Source organism: Dendrobates tinctorius, unplaced genomic scaffold (assembly GCF_039654945.1).
Source record: "Dendrobates tinctorius isolate UK_male_01 unplaced genomic scaffold, ASM3965494v1 ptg000060l, whole genome shotgun sequence".
NCBI lineage: Eukaryota > Metazoa > Chordata > Amphibia > Anura > Dendrobatidae > Dendrobates > Dendrobates tinctorius.
The window spans coordinates 6,595,910-6,611,394 of record NW_027361728.1 but is presented as its reverse complement, the minus strand read 5'-3'; the positions used below and the strand labels follow the sequence as shown (position 1 = coordinate 6,611,394).

At 43.9% G+C, this 15,485-nt stretch overlaps 1 protein-coding gene across 3 annotated transcripts in view; it reads left to right on the top strand.

The window, feature by feature from the left end:
- The window catches only part of LOC141092481 (probable cation-transporting ATPase 13A4), a 401,167-nt gene that overhangs the window by 356,943 nt on the left and 28,739 nt on the right, over positions 1-15,485 (top strand). For all 3 annotated transcript variants that reach the window (XM_073578652.1, XM_073578653.1, XM_073578651.1), the window contains 2 exons: positions 11,339-11,443; positions 15,119-15,198. In XM_073578652.1, coding sequence (XP_073434753.1) covers positions 11,339-11,443; positions 15,119-15,198 — 185 coding nt within the window. The remainder of the gene's footprint in view (positions 1-11,338; positions 11,444-15,118; positions 15,199-15,485) is intronic.

Sequence of the window (15,485 nt, the reverse complement as noted above, 5' to 3'; positions counted from 1 at the left end):
CATACCTTGCTTGGCTCACACCTTGAACCTGATGGTGCAGTGCTTCCTCAACAATTATCCGGAGTTAACAGCCCTGCTCCAGAAGGTGCAAAGACTGTGCATGCACATCCGCCGGTCGCCTGTACACTCCATTCGTATGCAGAAGCTGCAGCGATTGCTCCACCTTCCCAACCACCGCCTCATTATCGACATTGCAACAAGGTGGAACTCCACCCTGCACATGGTGGAGTGGCTGTGCAAGCAGAGGCAGGCCATAATGCATTTGAGGGAGGATACATGGCCAGGCACTTTGAGAGCAGACATGGAGTTGACAGGTGTGCAATGGTCGAAGCTGAAAGACCTCTGTAAAGTCCTTCAGTGTTTTGAGGAATGCACACGGCTGGTAAGCGCAGACGACGCCATCCTAAGCATGAGCATCCCACTTATGCGTCTGCTCATGCAAACTTTGACACACCTTAAGGAGCAGGCGTCTGCAGCCAATGTTGACGAGGAGGAAGTGGAGGAGGGAATCCTTGATGACATTCAGCCATTGTCTGCTCAGGGACCTCTCCTGGACGAGGTGGAGGAAGAAGAGGAGGAGGAGGATGATGATGGGGATGATTACTTAGGGGAGGAGGATGCATCTCGTGGGGCAAGTGAAAATGTTGGCATGGCAAGGTCTGGTACAGGGTTTGTGTGTGACTGGAGGGATGTGGATTTGCCAGAAAGTGCTCCTCCAACCAGCACTCTCAGTGCATCATTGACACCGGGAACATTGGCCCACATGTCAGATTATGCCTTACAGATCCTAAAAAGGGACCCCCGCATTGCCAAAATGATGAACGATGATGACTACTGGTTGGCCAGCATCCTGGATCCATGCTAAAGGCAAATTACAAAACATCATGCCACAGGAGAACCTTGACCTAATATTGGCTACTAAACAAGCAACTCTGGTTAACCGGTTGGTTGAGGCATTCCCAGCACACAGCAGCGGTGATGGTTCTCACACGAGCCGTACGGGCCGGGGGCAGCTTGGCAGAGGTGTTCGTGGTGCACACAGCAGAAGTGGCGTTGGAGCCAGGGGTTTCATGACAATGTTGTGGACTGATTTTTCAAGTACCGCTCACACAACTGGTAATACTGCATCGATGGAAAGTGACAGGAGACAGCAGTTGTCAATTATGGTTACAAACTACTTTTCCTCCCATATCGATGTTCTCCCGCACAGGTCATTCCCCTTTGACTATTGGGCCGCTAAACTGGACACCTGGCCTGAATTGGCACAATATGCCTTACAGGAGCTCGCTTGCCCAGCTGCAAGTGTGCTATCGGAAAGAGTCTTCAGTGAAGCTGGATCAATCCTGACAGAAAAGAGGACCCGTCTGTCAACCCAAAATGTGGATGACCTAACCTTCATTAAAATGAACCATGCATGGGTTTCCAAGGATTTTGTCCCACCTTCCCTTGATGGCACATAGGTTTCCAGAAAAATGGCTTGCTTTGGTCCTCCTCCTATTCCGCGAACTTGACCTATTTCGCCTTTTGCAGCAGCTGAATGTCCCACATCAACATATGCCACTTTGTAAACAGCCCTAACTGGGCTGCCCCCCACATGGCCAGGGTCACCACCTAGCGCATGAAACCGTATGAGTGCCGTTGCCCTGGACAGGTGGGTAGGCCGACTCTTGGGCGCGGGCACTGGCACAGGGTCCCTCATAGTGCAATCAAGTGTCTCTGATGGTGGTGGTGCACACCCGCCGTCAGACACACCGCCGTACTATCAGGGGCCCAGTGCCAGTACCGATGCCCACAAGTGTGCCCCCCTTGCTTGGGCAGGGCCCCAGCATTTGCAATGTTTACCTCTCCCTGCTCCTCCGCTGTGTAGTCTGGGCTGTCAAATCCTTCACTGGGAGTGCCACTACAAATTGATTGAACTGAAAGATGATGGTTAAGATGTAGCTATGCCCTGTCCTACTGGCCGGGCTCTAGCTCCAGATGATCAATGGCTTCCATTTCTTATGGACGTCGACTCACAATGACATGCAGTGGTGGTTTATCATCAGCTTTCACAGTTTTCCTACTCACAAACGTGTGACATTCTGGCACACATTTTAAAATGTGCCCTTTCATGCCAATCAAATAGAATCGCCTACGGCCTGTGGCTTCTGTCTTTTGCACTCCAAAGTTACGTGACAGATCATGATAGCCAGTGAGCACCATGTTTACATCACTCCCTGTGATAAAAATTTGATTGAGATGAGTAACAGTGATGGAATCAACGGAAGTGTGATACAGCAAGACTTTATTCACAAAAAAATGTTTTCACTGTCTCAACACACAAATTAATTGAGGGTCAGCATCGCCTATGAGAATTGTGACGGAAGTTTTTCCCGTGAATAGTAATTCCTAGATTTCTGCAATCACTAGCCTTTATGTCAGTAATTGTATGCATCTCATTTCCTATTGCGGAGAGGCTGGACTATATTACTGAGACAGAAATATATACGAAGTTTTAAAAATAACACCAAATGAATTTCCTTTTTTCCACTTTTTAGATTGCTGTGCCATACTGAGAGCACGCAGATTTTACATGTTTAAACTATGCTATATATACCTGCTATCCAGTGATAAAGTACCCTTTCTCAACTTTGTACAATCTGGTCAAATCCATACTGGGCCTGAGAACGTCTGCCTCCTGATGTATAGGCATATATTTTTAATGTGTAAACTAGGCTACATATATACGTGTTATCCGGTGAAACTGTAACCTTTATCAACTTTCTACAATGTTGTTGAATCCATACTGGGCCTGAGAACGGCTGCCGAGAAGTTAAGCAAGTTACAGCACCTGTGGTTTGGACACGTAATTTTTTCAGGAATGACAGTTAGGCCTAACTCCGGAATTGCGGTTGACCTGAACTTACTGGAAAATCAGCGTTCGTTCGCGGGGAATAATCTGAATCCCAGATCCCCATCACTAACGGAGTTCAGCAGGTTATCTGCACCTGTAAGCGACAAAAGCTGGTCCTTTAAGTGTAGCGTGCATGCAGTTCTGGACATGTACGGGAATGCTAGACCTGTTATTGCTCGATCCCACGTGCCAGAGCCTCGCGTATCCCTCTAGTAATCTTGACGCGTACTGCAGGGGCATGCCGCAGTCTCGGTTGTTAACGGAATAAAGCTGAGAAATCGCTAGCACAACTACAAACACACATACCACACCACACACAGAATCGACAAAGCTTTCAAAGTGTGCATCTTTTCTTTAGGTGGCATGGTTGTGGTTTCCCGGGTGGAGTCCAATTAAGCCACAGGCTCCACTCCTGGTGGTGCCCTTTTGGACATTCCTTTAAGGTTCAGCTTTGCAATCATACTGCCCCCGGAAACCAAAAACTTTGCCTTCATGGACGCTGTTTGGAGGTTCGTGGGAATAACGCCGCCCGATCAGCAGTCGGCATATGGATCGCCCTCCCAGGGCTGTGGGGTACTCTGTACCGGGCCGGTGTCAGTGGGATGTGTCACAGCAGCGGTGACCCGGACGGTGGCCCTGGGCGCCCACGTAAATGGCGTGGTATAATGGTAAATAGATTATATAGATAGTTTGACGCCACCTGTGGTGTTCGGCAACATACTGTAGATGTTAGGCCGGCGCTGCATGCAGATCCTCCGGGACTGATGGTGTTGTGCAGCAAAGATGGTGAAGCTCCCCACAGGTGGAGCTGGAGTCCCAGGGAAGTGTAGATGTAGTGATGGGGGAAAGGCACAGGCGGTGTAGGTGCTGGTACCCAGATGTAGCGGTGCTGCAATAACTGTAGGACACCAGAGCGTGCAGTTCCAAAGCTTTACTCACAGTCTGCAGGTTACACAGATGCCTGCCTCCATGCTGTGTCCTCCGGGTCAGGACCTCAGCCAACCTCCGGGACCAAAATGGAAAGCTCCCTTCCAACACTCCGCCAACATGTACCTTCCTGAACGTCTCCTTTCTAGCGCTTGTGGGGGAAGCACTCACAGGACCGTGGTTCACTGAAGCGCCTCCTGTCTAACAGATGTTCCTCAGACTTTACTTGTATGGCAGATAGCTGTAGCCTTTTCCTTCTGGCTCCCACACGTCGATGCTGGGGCCTCCGAGCCTTAGTTGGGTACAGAGCATTTATAGCTGCTACTTCCCCCGGTTTCTGCTGCAGGAACGTCAGTGTCACTACAAACTCGGAGACCGGAATCGGGACCATGCGCTCCAGCTAGGAGTGAGCCTTAACACTGCTCATCCTCCAGCTCCCCTTCTCACGTCCACACACTTCCCCTTCCCTGCACAGAGTGCCCTAGCTTACCTCTTCCCGACCACAGAGAGCAGCTCCTCAGCAGTCAGGTTCAGAGGTCTCCCTGCTAGCCTGGAGTGGGAAATGTGTTGTGTGTTGGTTTCACTGCTAGAGAGATCCTTCGCTGCTCCCAAGCTTGACAACACACTCCCTAGGAGGAAGGTAATGCCACAGTGGCGACCGTACTCTTTGGGACGCCACAAGTACACTGAGGCCCAGCCACTGCTGGATGATGCTGCTGGTACATTGACCCAGATCACTACATTCCCCTTGCACTCTACACTGCCAGAATCTGACCCAGAGGAAACTCATGTTCCCCTTCCCACATACTATACCACCTTACATGGTGACAAAGAAGAAGGTGCAGATGAAAGTGCAGGTTCCTTGAGCAGGTGGGGGGGCATACTCATGGGCGATGGCACTGGCACAGGGCACTGCATAGTACGCAAAAGTGTCTCTGCCGGTGGGAGGGCCTAAACAGCCAAGTGCAGTGAGATGGAAGATGGGGACGACAAGGAGTTCAGAGTAGTGCTGGGATTCCCTAGCAAGGAGACTTATGTAATTGTTTTCAATGTTGGGACAGCAATTTTTGGGGAGCACTATACTCTAGTGAATGATATATGGGGCCCACCATACACTGAAGCATTCCAAAGGTGGACATCAGACACTGGAGCAGCATTTACAGGGCCCATTATACACTAGAGCAGTAGAAATGGGGCCCATTATATATGGAGCATTATTTGGGCCCATAAGACAGTGGAGCTTCATCCATTGGGACCAACATATACTATAGCATTATGTGGAGCTCATCATATACGGTTTGAAACATTATATGGGGTCAATGATTCCATATGGAGAAATATATGGGCCTCATTACTCTGTATAGCGCACTAAGCGGTGGCCATAATACTGTATGGAGTTATATACTGTCCGTTTTTGGAGGTATTGGAGAATTTAAAATGGATATCAGTCATGAGATGTAAGAAGTGAAGTATTTTTCATTATACTATACTGCTATTTCTCTGCTGTATCGGAGCATCATGAGTTGTGGTATGTGTTAAAGGGGCGCTCTTTGGCCCTGGGCCCACGAAAACCTGGAGCCAGCCCTACCCCCCTCAACTGTAGCCAAATAACCCCCATTTTTCAGTGCATAACTAGTATTATGAAGTAAATTAAGGTTGACAAGCTTAAGTAATAAGAATTGATGCTTTTGGCATTCAAATGGGCACTGTAGGTATGTTTCCTGTCCTCCTCTCACTGCCGACTTTAATTCCCCATTGACTTACATTGGGTTTTGTGTTTCGGTCGGACCCCCGACTTTTCCCTATAGTCAGCCGATTTTGCTCTACCCGACTTTTGGAAAAGTCGGGTTTCATGAAACGAAACTCGACCCTAAAAAAACAAAAGTCGCTCAACTCTAAACAGGACTTATTCACTGTATGCTTATGTTAATGGTTTATCGCAGACTGATGAAGGCCATGTAGGCCGAAATGTTTTGCAGACTGCATAATAAAATTTCCTTCTATGGACCCTTAAGTTGAGTGCCAAGTCACTTTTCACTATTGAGCTTTCGTTTGGGTAACCTACTTGCACACCCTGCAGTAGTGCCATGCTATATTATACACGTTTCACTACATCCAATCCAGCAGATGAACCCTCAATAAGGAGTGTTCACGTTTGCAAACATTATTGGCAGAGACCATTAAAGTGGCATCAATTTCACCACAGTAGAAAGAGTCCAATAGGGACTGACAGTTCTTTCACCACACCCAATCCAGCAGATGGACACCCAACCAGGAGTGTTCACATTTTAAAAAATGAGGGCTAACACCACCAAAGTTGAATAACTGTCACAATAATAGAAATAGTATAAATGGGACCGACACATTTTCCACAACAGTGAACACAGCAGATATAGACCAACTGTAACTGTTCACATTTCCATAAATTTGTGCTAACTTCAGCAGCAGCAGCCACAGTAGTCACACTAAAGATATCACAGAGTGCAGTGGCGTGACATTAATGCATCACAATAAAAAATTCAATACCACCTAGTCTGTACAGTCTGTGATTGGGGTGCAAAAGTCCTTGGAGATCCATGATTTGTTCATCTTAATGAAAGTTAGGCGGTCAACATTTTCAGGGGACAGCCGTATGTGCTTATTCGTCAAAACACCACCAGCAGTGCTGCAGACAAGTTCTGAGAGAACACTGGCTGCCAGACATGATAAAACCTCCAAGGCATGTGAGGCGAGCTCAGGCCACTTCTCCATTTTGGAAGACCAAAATGTGAAAGGGTCCAAATCCTCCCTGATGGTATTGATTTAGTTCTAGATACTCTGGCACCATCCTCTCCATTTGTTCAACACATGTTAGACTTGGACTCTGTTGTGCTGAAGCACGAGTTGGTCTAAAGAAAGTGTCAAAGTACTCACAGAAATTGCTTCTTCCACTTCCACCACTGCTGCTGCTAATGTTTTGGCATTGATGAATTAACAGGCCGAAGGTTGGAAGTCTACATCTGTGATGCGAACTGTGTGCTTCACTGCTGTCTTGGGGAAAAGCTCTCTTAAGTTTGTATAAAAGCGTGTTTCAATACTCCAGCATTTGTGGGTCTCTTTCTAGAGTGAGAATCATGTAGCAAAATTTGGTTTTATAACGTGGATCTAATAAAGTGGCGAGTAGTCAGCTTTATTCCTAATCTTAACTATATGGGGATCATGTTGCAGATAGTGCAGCAAAAAGGCACTTATATATTGGGCTCTACTATGAGGTCTGAGCCCATACTGTGTTGGTGGCTGGGTAACAATGAGGCTTGCTTCCTGTGCCCCCTCCCACCACCAACGAACAACAGAAAGGGGAGGATTATCTTCTTCATCCGACAGTTGCTCGCCTATCACCTCTTCTTCCTCAATTTGTTCCTCAGATCTTGCACCTTCGATAACAGTTTGTCTGTTATCACCAGCCCCCCTTAATCGCAGTAATCCACCCTCCCTTGTCACCCGCCTGTGTAATGACATTCTTGAACTTCAAGACAATGTTATCCCTTCTGCAGCCTCCTCTGCTTCCTCCTCTTCTTCTGGGACCACCATCTCCTCACGCAGGCTATTCAAAGTCTGCTCCAGCATATAGATGACCGAAATAACGATGTTGATGACTGCATCATCAGCGCTAACCGTCTTAGTAGCCATTTCAAACCTGTGCAGAAGGGTGCAGAGATTCTTAATCTGTGCCACTTTGTAAACGTGATATGCGCCACATCCGTCCTGCATTGGCCCAGACTATAAGACGTGACTTATTGCGTCAGGGCTTATTGATGCTGCCATAGTCCCTGCAACATGTGCAGAGTGGAATTCCACCATGTCAACACATCATACATCAAGCTGTTAACTGGCATGCACAAAGACCTATTGGTGCAAGTCAATGAGCAGAGGGACGCAAGTGGTGGAAATGAACACAAAGCTTATGTGCTTTCTGGAGCAGGTCACCAGGCCAGGATAGTGGCGGATAAAATGCTGCTCCACTAGGTTGAGGACGCGAGCCATGCAAGGCATGTGGGTGAGCTTGCTTTGCAGTAAGGCTGCCACCAGGTTTGCACTGTTATCGGACACGGCCTTCCCTGGATGCAGGTTCAACGGAGACAGCCATTGATCAAATTCAGCGTGGAGAGCTGTCCACAACTCTTCAGCTATATGGCTGCGATCTCCAAGGCATATCAATTTTAAGACTGCCTAATTGCGGTGAGCCCTGGTTGCACAGTACGGAGGTGGTGGGGGTTTTCTACGCACTGTTGGAATGTGTGTCTCATGAAGGCAGAGGTTGAGGGTACAGGTGGAGGCCCTAGAGGAGATAGAGGAGGCAGAAGCAGTGGAGGAAGTTTTAAATGTAGAGGTTTGGCCTGCAAGCCTTGGGGATTCCAAGACTTGTGGAGCAGTGCCTGTCCCAACAGCCACCAGAGTCATCCAGTGCCCAATCAGCGAGATATAATGCCCTTGGCCATGCTAACTCGTCCAAGTGTCTGTGGTGAAATGCACCCTGGCAGACAGAGATTTTGTCAAGGAATGGGTGATGCTGTCTGCTATATGCTGGTGTAGCGCAGGCACAGCTTTCTTAGGAAAGTAATGGCGACTGAGTATCTGGTACTGGGGGAATGTGATGGCCATCAGCTTTCGGAAACTGTTGGTATCCACCAGGCGGAAAGGCAGCATTTCTGTGGCCAACATATTGCAGATGGTGGAGTTCAACCTCTTAGCTTTGTCATGTGTAGGAGGAAACAATCTTTTCTGTGACCACAACTGCAGAACCGTAGACTGGCTGCAGTGTTGTGAGAGGGCTGAGTACGGTGAACTGGACAAACTGCTGGACTGTGAGAAAGGTGCAGGTCGAGATGTTACTGTGGATTGAGAAACTTGTGGTGTGATCGTTCTCTGACATTGGTCAAAAATGGCAGGCATGTCCGCTTCCATTACAGCTGAAGGAGGCCTCTCAGTCAGCATAATAATAATAATCTTTATTTATATAGGACCAACATATTCCGCAGCGCTTTACAGTTTAACAGTTTCAAAACACATTTCATAGGTAACGTTAACAATACAATAATTAAAGCAAAATAAGACAAAATAAGACGACCCTGCTCGTGGGAGCTTACAATCTACCATGAGGTGAGGGAGATACAAAGTACAGGTGTGTATTTACAATTGTATATTTACAATGAAGGTCCAGCCATTTTGAAGGAGTGAAGGATGGATGGAGATAGTGAATGGGCTATACACGCACACTTACACATAGAATGACTTTGATTAGTGAACGTGATAAGCCGCTCTGAACAAATGTGTTTTGAGGGAGTGCCTAAAACTATGCAAATTGTGGTTAGTCATAATTTCTTGGGGTAGAGCATTCCAGAGGATAGGAGCAGCACAGGAGAAGTCTTGGAGTCGGGAGTGGGAGGTACGGATTAGTGCAGAGGTTAGTCGAAAGTCGTTTGCAGAGCGCAGCGATCGGCTAGGCTGATAGACAGAAATGAGGGAGGAGATGTAGGGGGGTGCCACACCATGGAGAGCTTTGTGGGTGAGAACAAGTACTTTGAATTGGATCCTATAATGAATGGGCAGCCAGTGTAATGACTTACGAAGAGCGGACATGTCCGAGTACCGATTAGCCAGATGGACGACCCTGGCTGATGCATTAAGTATGGACTGGAGAGGGGATAGTCGAGTGAAGGGGAGGCCAATTAATAGAGTGTTGCAGTAATCCAGGCGGGAATGGATCAATGCTACAGTGAGGGTTTTTGTTGTTTCCATGGTGAGAAAAGGGCAGATTCTAGAGATGTTCTTTAGGTGTAAGCTGCAAGAGCAGGCAAGAGATTGTATATGGGATGTGAAGGAGAGATTGGTGTCAAGCATAACACCCAGACAGCACGCCTGCTGCTGGGGAGTTATTGTGGTACCACCCACGGAGAGGGAAATGTCAGATTTAGGGAGGTTAGTAGACGGCGGGAGCAGAAGAAGTTCAGTTTTGGAGAGGTTGAGTTTCAGATAGAGAGTGGACATGATATTGGAGACTGCGGACAGACAGTCACTGGTGTTCTGTAGTACAGAGGGTGTAAGGTCGGGGGAAGACATATATAGTTATGTGTCAGCAGTATAAAGATGGTACCGAAAGCCAAATCTGCTGATGGTCTGTCCAATTGGGGCTGTATAGAGAGAGAAGAGAAGGGGGCCAAGGACTGAACCCTGAGGTACCCCGACTGCAAGAGGAAGAGGAGATGAAGTGGAGCCAGAGAACAAAACACTGAAGGAGCCGTCAGAGAGATAGGAAGAGAACCAGGAGAGAGCAGTGTCCTTAATGCCTAGTGACTGGAGCCTAGAAAGTAGGAGATGGTGGTTAACAGTATCGAAAGCTGCAGATAGGTCAAGAAGAATGAGCAGAGAGTGGTCACCGTTACATTTTGCTGTCAGAAGGTCAATTTGATGAGTGCAGTTTCAGTCGAATGTAGGGGGGTGGAACCCGGACTGTGAAGGGTATAGAAGGGAGTGAGTGGAGAGGTAACAGCATGACTCAATCGGGTAAAGAACCCGAGGTTCTGTGGTCAAAGACCTGCATCTCAATAGTTGGCATGGTAACAGAGGAGGAGGAAGAAGCAGCAGATGCGATTGATGGGGTGGCTGATAGTTGTTCATGTCCACTGGTCCGCAATTTTGTGCAGTGGGATTCCCACAGTAAAGCATGTTGATTGCGCATGTGAAGGTGCAAACATGTAGTAGTCAAATTATTGCACTTTTTACCTCGACTCGTTTTTTTTTTTCAAAGTTGGCAAATTACGCGAGTTGGCTCATCCTTTGTAGTATCAACAAAGGCCCAGGCTAGTCAACCCTTGCCACCCCTGCGACCTGCAGACCCATGGACGCTGCTGGTCAGAGGCACAACTGTGCCTGAGGATGTATTGCTCGTTGTGGCTGCATCATTTCTTTGCGACGGCGCAACGTAACCTCCTCAGCTGTATACCTCTATGTTCACGCCAACTGGGATTTATCACCTCATCATCATCTTCTGTGTTATCACATTCCTCGCCATTGGAGTCACCCTCCTTCTATTCTTTCCCTGACAGCACAGTACAGTCCACGTGAGCCTCAGATATATGAGTCTCATCAGGATCGCCTCCCCCCCCAGGGTTAACGTCTGATGGCGAAGGTCAGGATGCTGTTTGGACCGTACTTCTTCCTGCCCCAGATCCAAGCTAAAAAAAATTTCGGCATCAGTGCTGAAGTGATATCAGAGCAGCGAAGAATGCTTACCCTCCATTTACACATAGGCAAACATGTTGAGGTCACTTTGACACTAATAAGGGATTGGACAAAGGGGCTAAAGGTTCTGAGTGTTATTCACATATTTTCCGGATTAATGGAGTACTTGTAATTCTTGGTGAATTTATCTGCTACAAATCAAATTTTTGGGGAAGACTTCAATAAAGCCAGTGAATTAAAATTTCAAAAGATTTTGCTGTCAAGTTGATTATATTTGTTTTTCATCTCCATATCCAGGACTCATGTATCAGCATCTGTGACGCAAAACCGAGTTTTCATTTTGCTATGACTGGAAAATCATATCAAGTTATTGTAAATCATTTCTATGAATTACTTCCTAAAGTGAGTATAACAACATTTGCAGCAATTGCACAGTTCGCAATACAGAAATAATGGCTTAGGCTGGGTTCACACATTCAGGTTTTTAATGCATTTTTTAAGGCAAAAGCCACAAATGTATTCAAGTGAAGGCCATCTCACAGCTGTACAATAGTAGTTCCCCTATCTGGATTACAGGTCTTATCTACCACAGAATCATCATCATAGTCTTCCCTTATTTGGTTTAAAATTGCCTCTTTGTGAACATTTAAATTACTTGGGTTTAAAATTCACTAAAAATATTAATTCCCTAATACCCACAAATTTAGAGATACTTTAAAATACAATTAATAGAGATTTGAAGGATCGTAACTGTTACGTCATATAGCCTACCAAAAATCCTTAACGTATTCAGGTCTCTTCCATTAAAAATGTCTTCCTCATTTCTTACTAACCTACAAAAACTGATCAACTATTTTATTTGGGGAAAGAAAAAAGCTAGGGTTGCCAAAACATACTGTATAATAATAAACTACATGGTGGGGCTGGACCATTAATATCTCTGCATATTATTATGTCAATTTCGTTAAGCAAAGTTGCTTTTGGTGGCCTCACAAAGAACCCCCATCTTGGTGTGAGTTGGAGCTTTTTCTAAACAATAATAAACCACTCCATTAACTAATTCTAGGTCATCTTTTATATAATAGGGATACTTCTAATCCATTTCCCATTTTCCAGGCCTCCATTGAAGCCTGGAGAAAACTTGCAAAACCTAAGAAGGTTTACAACAAGCTCCAACTACTTAAAAATATTCATTTATTTATCATCTGTGAATCCAATAATTTAACTTTGGACCCTTTTTGGATTGATGCGGGAGTAGCAAAATTAGGAGATATTCATGATGGTTCAACTTATTACTCTTATAATTTCATTAAAAAACATTTTAATTCCTACTCTTTATTCTTCTTTCATTATCTTATTCTTAAAGACCAAATTAATGTTTCTCTACATGTTAAACCTCGAATCTCTGAACCTACATTAAACCTTATTTGTAACTTGGACCACAAAATATTTTGGAGCCTTAGTTACATATATAAATGGTTCAACCACAGCACTGAATTAATCAAAAGCGACAACATGATATAATCAGAGTCTGAGCTTCATTTAACTTTCGATCCTTCAGACTGGGAATATGCCTGTTCTCTTTCTTATGCGTCATCTATTTCAATGGCTCTTCAAGAGTCACATTATAAACTCATTACTAGGTGGTATTTCCCTCCTGCCAGGTTATATAAAATTAATCTGGTTCATTCTCCGAATTGTTGGAGAGACTGCTGTCGTTACGGTAATCTGTTGCATATTATCAGGCAAACCCCGAAAATTCAGTCACTTTGGAGAAAAGTTTTGGGCCTTTTTAATACTATTTCTTCTAAACATATTCTCTTAATGTGACTGTTAAATAAGAGAAAAGAGTGGACGGCACCGCTGTTACCGCGACTGGACTAATGGTGTGCGGCAGGCAGAAAACCAACAGCTTGGACTCCTGAGTGCTTGACCTTGTAGTACTCAAATCTTGGAATCCATGAAGAGAAAGTGGTCGCACTCAACGGAAGGTGAAGAATCTGTTTATTGACATACCTGGTTACATGTCACAGTCGGGGGAGTGGTAGCACGAGTGCATGAAGGCTGACAACGGCCGTTTCGCGCTATTGCAGCGCTTCTACAGGTCCTAGCCTTCATGCACTCATGCTACCACTCCCCCGACTGTGACATGTAACCAAATATGTCAATAAACAGATTCTTCACCTTCCGAAGAGTGCGACCACTTTCTCTTCATGGATTCCAATATTCTCTTAATGCCTTAATTGGCCCTCCTGACTCTAGGCACTGAACAAATTGACCCATCCTTAAGACTTCTAATAACTCACATTTTGTTAGTGATGAAAACAGTATTGCCTATTATTGGAAAAAATCGGAACCACCCTCTCTCCCAGACATTAGCGACAAAATTGGACTTAATAAATCTTTTGAGTATAAGTTAGCATTAGTTAAAAACGTCTATGAATTTTTTTTAAAAATGGTCAAAGTGGATGGAATTGCTTAACTAATATAGCTATGGAATGTACTTGATTATTTTGCTTTTGTTCATTTTTCCTATATTAAATATTAATTCTCAATTTGAAGAATGTATTTGTTTATGTCACATATGTACAGTTGTTGTATATATGTACACAACTTATCTTATTGGTAGTTACAATAATCAGAGGATTGTATTCGTTTTTGTTATTTCCTTGTGCCTCCAAATCCCTCTCTTCCCTTCATTTTCCCTGATTCCCCATGTTTCCCCTTCCCTTCCTCTTCCCTCCCAGTGAAAAATGTTGTAAGTTCAATAAAAATTACTGGAAAAGAATATTACTTCTTTTTGGAAAATGGCCATAGCTGCTCACCCCTCCGTCGGATTCCCATCAAGAGATTAACCCTTCATTGCCTCTACAGTCACGACTCACCATCAATATATATATATATATATATATATATATATATATATATATTGTTTCTATTACATTATCTTCTCCCTTGAAAAAAATATTTAACCCAAAAAAACTACATTGTTACATACACATAGGAAGTAAGATGTAACAATAGTCAAAGAGTATTGCTGTGATACATACAGTTGCAAAATTGGACTAGTAGAATATATATGCAAAAATTAAGATGGTTAGTTTTTGTAAAGATTAAAAATTACAAAAAACACCCCTTTAGTCCTGTACCAAAAAGGATATGACAAGGAAAGCTAGGTAAGCATACTCACGTCCAAAAAGCAAACTACTGGAACATGATACTTTATTCAGGAGGCGTTTATTAATCAAATATTGGACTATTATACTATCACGTTTTATGAGGTAGGCATTTACTTTTAGATTTCAGGAATGTTGAGATTTTTCATTTGTCTTTAAAATAAAAAAAGGTAAATAAATTAAACAAAACAAAGAAACAACGCTACAAACTTTACAAATAAAAAGGTGCAAAAGAAATGCAAAAAAGATATAGTATATGGCTTGTCTGCCTCACAAGTCAGGAATAATACATTTTGTGCCAGTCAATCCTTGTTTTCAGTATTTTTCTTCAGTAGGAAAATTAAGCCTGAGAGTTCTTTGATTTCTCTCTTTTTCTATAGTTCATCAAGAATGAAAAAACTGGTTTTATGAAGGTGCTGAAATGTAGTATTTCACAGAACAATCAACACAGTCATACAGACTCTACGGGTCCTGGACCTCCCTAGTACTTGATTCTGTGTATTATTATTCACAGACTGAGACTAAAACGTCCATTTTCTATGTTCTGAAGTGCTGCAGTAATACATCATACTGTGGTTTATGTCTTTCTATCCCTATACATCAAGCAAAATGTGAGAAGCAAAAATACAACCTTTAATTAAATCAATTAAAATAGATGAGTTGCAGTTATCAAAAAAACAAAAAGCAAAAAAGAAGGACACCCAAGGATAGATCATCAATGTTAAAGTAGTGGAAAAACTGTTTAAATCAGCTGTCCTGAAAATAGCAAAATAGCATTTCTTGTCTATCCGCAAGAAACGTCAGCCCGATGACTGCAATGCTTAAATATGAAATCCAATTAACTTTGTTTGCGCTACATGAATAATTTACATATTAAGTATAACATATAATCATTTTACAGATCCTTCTCAAAGGCACAATTTTTGCTAGAATGAGTCCTGGACAAAAATCCAGTCTTATTGAAGAATTACAAAAAATAGAGTAAGTATCTTTAGTAATGTTAACAAGATATATGTGAGATTGTATGTTTAAGCAATTTACCTTTTAACACAAATTCAGAAAATGAATGACTTTGCTGGGAACATGAAAGCTGCATATTCAAATGGCAAAACAATTATTACTTGGATGAGACAACTTTAGTGAAAGACATCCATATATACCATAAAACATTCCCTGACAGATGTTATGTTGCTTATCCATGTTATGTAAATAAAAGCTTATAACCTAACGTTAAATTCATCCATTGGCTGTATAAATTACTCTTTTGA